The sequence below is a fragment of the Sceloporus undulatus genome, chromosome 2 (genome assembly GCF_019175285.1).
Source record: "Sceloporus undulatus isolate JIND9_A2432 ecotype Alabama chromosome 2, SceUnd_v1.1, whole genome shotgun sequence".
NCBI lineage: Eukaryota > Metazoa > Chordata > Lepidosauria > Squamata > Phrynosomatidae > Sceloporus > Sceloporus undulatus.
In genome coordinates, this window is record NC_056523.1 from 185,681,047 (window position 1) to 185,689,173 (window position 8,127).

General features: G+C 42.3%; 1 protein-coding gene across 5 annotated transcripts in view; it reads right to left on the minus strand.

Annotated features, from left to right (window-relative positions):
• Positions 1-8,127, minus strand: part of CDK16 (cyclin dependent kinase 16) — an 81,804-nt gene that overhangs the window by 4,354 nt on the left and 69,323 nt on the right. For 3 of the 5 annotated variants that reach the window (XM_042449434.1, XM_042449436.1, XM_042449437.1), the window contains 3 exons: positions 7,397-7,439; positions 3,410-3,500; positions 1,260-1,337 (listed from right to left, as the gene is read on the minus strand). In XM_042449434.1, the coding sequence (XP_042305368.1) occupies positions 1,260-1,337; positions 3,410-3,500; positions 7,397-7,439 (212 nt within the window). Of the gene's footprint in view, positions 1-493; positions 544-1,259; positions 1,338-3,409; positions 3,501-7,396; positions 7,440-8,127 lie in introns of all 5 variants that reach the window. The other 2 variants (XM_042449433.1, XM_042449432.1) reach the window with 2 other exon arrangements.

An 8,127-nucleotide genomic window follows, 5' to 3' on the forward strand; every position in this document is an offset into this window, starting at 1 on the left:
TACTCAGTACTTCCATTATGATTTGAGCTTCCTAAAGTTACAGTTCTCTGTATCATACATATATGTTTTGCATGTAAAATCTTAAGAACGCTTTATCACTCTTCTTTAAATTACATTGTTGCTACACTCCCTCTACTACAGGTTTTTGGGGGTTGACATCTGAAAGAGAAGGGCTTGCCTATTCGTCCATTACCAAGGAGTTCCTTGCAAATGAACAAGCAACTCTCTAAATTTCTCAGTTCTGTCAGTAGGCCACTGAGCTCGACATGCTCCCTCCCTTCATCCAATACTTGACCTCTCTCTCCCAGCCTCTGATTTTCAAAAGATACAGCACCTACAAGTGGGTATGTATCCAGGCAAGACCTCAGGAGAGGTAGTGTCAAAAGGACTACAACCATGTGCTGATGAGAAAGGAGAGGAAGGATGCCAGCTCTTCATGCTGAGAACGGGAAAGGGTGCTGATGGAAGGGTGGGTGAGGAGGGGCACAGATACCTGACCTGGTGGCTAAAATTCAGTGTCCACTACCCGGAACGAGGCGCTGCCTGTGGGAAAGGAGAGACCGTTCACTGCACAGCCGCAGAGGGTGGCTATGGGGGGGGGGGATTGGACAGCTGACCTAGCAAGTAGGACAAGAACAGTTCCCCATCACAAAAATCTTTGGGAGGTGAGAAGTCAAGAGAGGCTGTTAAGGAACAGGTGGCACTTTCAGAGTGGGGAGCTGAGTAGCAGAACTTACTGATTGGAACAGTAAAGACGAAGAGGGTTTTGTTCAGAATATCCCAATGACCTGTTGAAATCCACCCACCCATTAATATATAGGCAAGGGGCTGGAAAATGTGTAGTTCTCCAGATGTTTTTGGACTGCCAGTTCCATCAGCACGAGCAAGCATAGCCAATGCTGAGGAATGCTGACAGCTGCAACCTCTGGAGAGTCACACAGGCATAAGCCACTGAGAAGTTCTGGACAAGCTCAGTAAAAGGAATGAGAGCCAGGTCCCATGCTGGAGTCTCTCTCCTTTCAGCACTGCCACTGGTGGCTGCCTCACCTCAACCTCCTGAATCCTTTCAGCACTGCCACTCACCTCAACCTCCTGAAAGGACTACCCCTAACTTCAGTGTTTTTCTCATAAAACAGCAATGGATGGTTGGAAAGGACTGGGGAAAAGGCTGGAACACAAGTAGATGGGATTTAATTCCCAGTGGGTAGGGCTAATGGAAAGAAGGGCAGGGCTCCTGCTGATGGGCAGTCGTTTCTCACCAGATTCAGGCAGGGAAGCCGATCTCAGCCCCGTCTCTTTCTGTAACTGAATCTCCTTTAGTGCAAATATTGACGTTGCTGCAAGAGGAAGAGAGGAACAGGAAGAAACACAAAGCAAGTGAAACAAGGCCCTTTTCCAGGCCCACTAGCCTAAAAGATACTGCAAGCAAGTGTTTGAATTGCAACTCAATTCAATTTGTTGGGGGAAAGCTTCAGAAACGTTAATGTACCTCATCTTAGAAACTCAAACTAATCTGTGTCTTACTTCCTCTGTCTTAAATCACCTTACCAGCTGGGGAAGGGTTAGGATTTAGGAGGCTGTTTAAACATTCAACTAATTTTTCAAATTTATCAGTTTCAAATGTGTGAATTTTTATTCCAACATAAGCCTGAAATATGTACAGTGGGCTCTTGGTATCCGCTGGGGTTTGGTTCCATAATCTGAGGATGTTCAAGTCCCATTATATACAGTATCACAGTAAGATGGTGTCCATCATATAAAATGATGACATCAAGTTGTTGGTGTTTCCGATTTTCAAGCCGTGGTTGGTTGAATCTGTGGATAAGGCAGGCTGACTGTTTTTCACAACAAGATTTGGTATTCAAAGCAAGCCAAGATGGGAAAAGCATTTCAGCTCATTAGTTCTCTTGGATTAATCATTTGGCTTTCGTTACTTAATTACATGTGTTAATCAAAGGTCGATATTTGCATATCACCGTTTCAGAGTATCTTTTAAAATCCTGAGGGAAAAGTAACATAAACCAAATCTTGCTGTCACTCACAGACAGAACAAAAGGGCATTAGTATGTACATATGAAGGTGACATGTTCATATGGAATGTCTACAAATATCTCAGCTTTCCAGAGAACAAATCTCCCAACAACAACAACAAGGTCAATACGTAAATCTCAACTGATTGATATAAAAACTGACACAAGCCCTGGGTAAGGAAGAGCAATGAACAGAAGGATGGCAATATCTACTGCAATAAGGTCCCAGAAAGTAGGGAACTGAAGAAGGGCCACAGCAGGGCTGAAATAAATTAGCAGGGCAAGCAATGGACTTTAAGCAAGTCACACTCTCATCCTCAGAAGAAGATAAAGGCAAACTCCCTCTGAACAAATTTTGTCAGAAAACTCCATGATAGGGTCACCTTAAATTGAAAACAACTTGAAGGCATACAACAACAAGCAGTGGAATGAGATACCTGCACCTGAGAAGGGCAAATGAGTGAAATGAGTGACTGTGGGCTAGAACAGCAAAGGGTATATAGGGTTGACAGGCTTAGATCCTGAGAAGACTCCTCTCCCTTTAACAGTGGCTCAGAGGGAAGAAAATTGCCTCACTGGAACACTGTGACTCTGTCAACCATAAGGGAACATTGAGGGTAAATAAGCTGTGGGGTGTGGTGCAGAAATTCACATATTTAACTAACCACCCAACTCTTGGCAGCAGGCTTCCAGTCTTGAATATATTGTTTCATTAAGCCATAAAAAGCAAGCCAGCTTCAAAAATAAGCAAATGTGACCTGAACTCTTAACCCTAGTCAATCTGTGGGCATATGATATACCAAAGAATATACGATTAAGAGTAAAAAGCTGAAGAATGTGATTGTATAATATATAGTTTTGGAATAATATAAAGACAGGTTCTTTTTTTTCTTTTTAAAGAAGATTAAAATAATGTAGATAAGATAGAAGTTTATTAAATAAATGAGTAGTAGTATAAGTGATTTAACAACTAGACAATAATTAACTGTAAAGTATAAATTAGGAGGTCTTTTTATTGTTTGATTTTTTTTACCATAATGTGTTATTGTAATCTTTACATGCCATTGTTTCTTTTATTGTTGTTATTGTAATGTCTATTTTATTTGTGTGGATATATATTTACTTGTTTAAGAAAATCTCTTTGTGTTAAAAATTGCCCCCAACAATCATCAATCCAAACTTCAGCTGAGTTAAACTTCGGCCAGTTAAAGCTTGAAGCCCTACAAGCAGGATCCCCTTGCCCCGCAAATGGTTTCTTATCATACAGACTCAGTCAGCACCCCATCCCAGTCTGTTAAATGCATGCTCTCATTTCTCCATCCCAATACTCCCCAACATTGTCCCCCCCCCCCCTTCCTCCTCATTCAGCCTGCACTTACTGTCTGGGAGTTTGAGGACTCGCTCTCCCAGACTGTGGAAGAACTGGTGCCGCATGGCCTCATCTGCAGAGATCCGCTTCCTGCCTTCAAACTGAATTTGGGCAGAGAAAAGAGAGAGGGAGAGAAAGAAATCAAGCTCTGAGTCACAAACCCTCCCACCTCATCCCACAAGGAAAGTCATTTTCAACACAGGAATTGAGCTTGGAAAGGTTACTTCGCGGACTACAACTCCCAGAATCCCCAGCTATTCTGACTGAGGGATTCTGAAAGGTGTAGTCGAAACAAAAGGCATATTGCCACAATCCACCCCAAACTAAGCCACAGGGACCTCAAAACAGAAAGACACTCTGGTTACCTTTTGTGAAAAGAATCATTGTATGGGCTTCATTCCAACCAGGGGAAAAAATAAGAAGTTACTGACCATGAGTTCAGTTATGTCAGGGAGGGTTTGATTGTTTTAGACTGGAAAACCTGTGGCACTCCCTAATTAGAAAACAAAAAAAATCAAGATTATCCTCCTTTCAACAGGGGAGATGTGACCCAGAAGGAGAGCCCTCAGCCAGAATGACTCCACCCAAGAAATACGGGCAAAGAATATGCACATTTCCAGGAGAGCTCACTGGTGTGAATTTGCCCCCTGGAAAGGGTAGCAACACAGAGTACTACTAGGTGCTGTAGCTCCTCTAATATACTGAAGAAGGTTGAGAGTGGGAGAAGACATAACATCCAGTATTTACAGTAGGGCTGAGGAATCATGCAGCCTTTCATATGTTGCTGAACCTCCCAAGGTCCTTCACCAATGGCTAACCTGGCTGAGGCTAAAGCTGCAGTCCACTACTTTCTGGAAAGCCAAGGTGTTTCCCATACATGTCATAGACGTAAATGGAGAACTGGGGGGGGGGGGGCACCAAAAAGGAGTAAGAAGAACCAGAGCCCAAAGATATCCAGCACTGAATATCACTATCAACCAACACTCGACCACAGCTATGTCCTACGACTGATGATTAACTGCCATCCTGATTTTGCACTTTCATGCAGCCAGCCACCCATTAGAACCAACAAACAAAATAAAAACCTGGAGATACATCTGACAGGCTGCCATGCATGGCTGATGGACTGTGCTTGTCTTAGAGGAGCACAAGTTGCCAGACCTATTTGAAAAGGGGAGGAAAAACCCCAAGGCTAGTACAAAGCCTATGAAATGAGCTGGGGTTGGAAACAGGTTCAAAAAGGGTTGAGACAAGATCTTTCCACTTTGCACTGCCCACCATCCAGATTGGAACTTCTCAGATGATTTTAAACTATGAACTTTAAAATGGTATATTTTAATCTGGATTATTTTAATGTGTAATAGTCATTTTAATCTTATGTTTATGTGTTTTAATTTACCATATATACTCGACTATAAGCTGACCTTATTTATAAATTTAGGGCATGTTTTGGGGCCTAAATTATGGATTTTGATATGACCCATGGATAAGCCAAAGTTAAAATTTAGGGGCATATAACAAAAGATCAAAAAGATGAAGCAAAGGAAAACAGTGCCAAAGAACTCACAAAATTCCAGCAGGCATAACTGTTTATGCTCACACTAAAGGCTGGATGGGTAAGAGAGTAGAGGGAGGTCAGTGCTCCCAGGACAGATTACACTCTTGCCTTTCACCAGGAGATAGTTCCTGTTTTCAAATAAGAGTTAAGTTACAGTACAGTGGGGCCTCCGCATACGCGGCCTTTTTATAAGCGGCTTTGAGCATGCGCGCTCAAGCCGCTGGGCGCGCGCGGGGCAGAAGGGGCAGCGCGTCCCATTCAGTTGAATGGGTGCACGTGCCCGTTGTGCCCCGCGCACCTCCGCACTGCCGTGCACGAGCCCCATTGTTTACAATGGGGCTTGAGCATAGGCGGAAATCGCCATACGCGGCGGGATCCGGAACGGATCCCCCGCGTATGGCGAGGTTCCACTGTACTTACATTGATCCATGGATAAGTCAACTAAGTTTTTTCGTGTCAGTTTTCTGACTTACAATTTATGTTGTACCCGGCTTTGAGCCTTGGGGACAGGTAAGAAAGAAATCAAATTTTATTGTTGTTGTTGTTATTGTTGTTAGCATTAGGAACTTGTGGGTTGTCCAAGAAGTTTGGGAAATGAAGAGCAACTACTTCTGTATGATCTCCCTGTTCCAAAACAGATCCACTGAATGCCACTGAACAGTATTTATTTACACACAAATGGATATCAGATTTTGATCATTTATGGCTCTTCTTCCTTGCCATTTAATTTCCACAACATCCATGCAAAGCAGTTCAGGCAAAGAGAGAATTTCCCTGAATTTCGTGCCTCAGTGAGAGTTTAAACCTAGATATTGCTAGACTTCAAGTATTGCACTACACAGGCTATTCCAAAAAGTTAGTTCCGCAGTGGTTTCTCTTAGCACAAATGACTTCAACCGGTCAAAGCCATTATATTGTATTTGCAGAAAATTCTGGATCTTTAGGCCACTGAGGCAAGCAGGACAGGCCTACTTGTCATCCATTTCATTTTTATTCCTGATATTTCTAAAATACTTCTAAAATAGCAGAGAGTGACAGCAGCGGATTTGGGGCCCATTATTCTGTTCCTGAGATCCTCAGGAGAAGGCAGACAGCCTCCCAAAAAGGGACAAATGAAACAAAACTGGAAGTGTCTGGAAATATACTTACAGTTTTGAAAAATGTGTATTTTTAATGTTAAATAATGCATGCAACCTCTACAACCTATTTAAAAGCTGAATTGCATTTGCTATAGGAAACTCATCAAAGAAAGGATGAAAGAGCATTATGCTCTGAGGGATATTAATGTCATTAGAGCTTCAAATTTCTCTACTAGTTTCCCTTTTCCAAAAGTATGTTTTTGAGAGGAAAAATATTTATCAGAAATAACTCAACCTCTTCTTCATAGGACTTGTATAACCCTAAGATTCCAGACAATGAAAACCAATTACATTGAAGGGAAATATAAAAAGATGCCCAAGGAGCAGCGTACTTGCATTTGTGGAAGTGGAGATATTGAAGACACCATACACTATATGCTACATTGTAGGATATATAAAACCCCAAGAAATAAGTTTCTGAAGAGACGTTTAGAACCTGTAGCTAACCAAAATGACTTGGAGAAAATCACTTACTTGTTAGCTAATACAACTAAGTCTGTTATATTCAACACTGCCAGATTTGCTGTGAAAGCAGCTAAATTTAGATTAGATTTTGAGGATCAAGGCCTGCATGGGAATCTGCAGAAAACATTTGAATTGAGTATGGGAAATTGTGATATATTTTTATATGAAATATTTTTTATAATTTTAGTGTAAACATATTTGCTCTATATGTTATAGAGCTAATTGACTGTGGAAGTTTTAAAGGATTTTAATTATTTTTGTAATTTGATGGCTATAACCTGTATTTGGTTGTCATGAATAAACTGTACATTTGCTATAGGCTCCCAGGAGAGGTATGTCATCTCCCTCCCCCTTTTTTTTTGGACGATAAAAGGACAAGTTGAGACTGTGAAGCTGTTGCACCCCCCCCCCAAAAGAAATCTGGTTAGCTGAGGCATATGAAGGCCCATGATCGCACTTTGCCAACCCCCGCTCCAAAACAATATGCCCATTAATGTTCACCTTAGGTGCTGCCATATTGCAAAATTAATACAGTTAGCAACCACTTGAACTGCCATGGCTCTATTCTATGGAATCCTGGAATTTGTAGTTTTTTGTGGCCTCAGAACTCTCTGACAGAGAAGGCTAAATATTTCACAAAACTACAAATCCTGAAATTCCACAGCATTGAGCCATGGCAATTAAAGTGATGTCAAACTGCATTTTGCAGTACAGATGAAGCAGTTGACAGGGAAAGCTTCTGCGTTTCAAAGGAAAAAAAGGAGATGGGGAAGGGCAGGAAAGAGAGGAGAAGAAAGAGGACTCTAAGCCCTTAAACTCAAACAAGACCTCTCACCTGCAGCAGCTTTCCCAGAAGGTCCACCCCATCGTTGTCCAGCCTGTAAGAGATTGGGGTGGGGGAAGGAAGTAAAGGTGAGATCTTCTGAAAGAAATATAGCCCCTGTTCCTGGGGCTGCTGCTAACCATCTTTAAAGCTCTTGGAATGTGCCGTACACTTTTTTACCCTGGGTCAGCAAGTCATTTTTAACCAAGGGATATCTGGAACTGAGCCAGAGGGCCAGCAACATTCCTGACTCTACCCCGTGGAGCAAAGACCAATGCTCCTTTCACGCCCTCCTTAGGGAGAACACCACCATGTGGGCAGGTCCCTCATCTAAGACACCTTGAGTCCCTCCTTCCCATGCCTCTGATGGATGGAAGTTAGCAAAAGGAGGCACAGGATGCAAGAAGTCTGAAAGAGCCTACATCTGGGGAAGGAGAAGGTTAAAGATTCCTGTGGCAGCTTTCTTTGCTCAAGAAAGGGTGACAGAAGAAGTGCATAAGGAATATTGTCTTCAGATGGAAAAACCCTAGGAGGCCTTGACTGGATGCCTAGGCCAGAAGGTACCAGGAATCCACTCCCATCTTATAGCTTTATGCCATCTTCACAATTATGCTATGAATGCTAGTCAATGTAATTCCCAGAATGCAAAGAGAGAACAGAAGTTAAAAGGGAAAGAAAATCAGCTACAGTGGACCCTTGTTATACGCTGGGGTTTGGTTCCAAGATCCCCTGTGTATAACAAA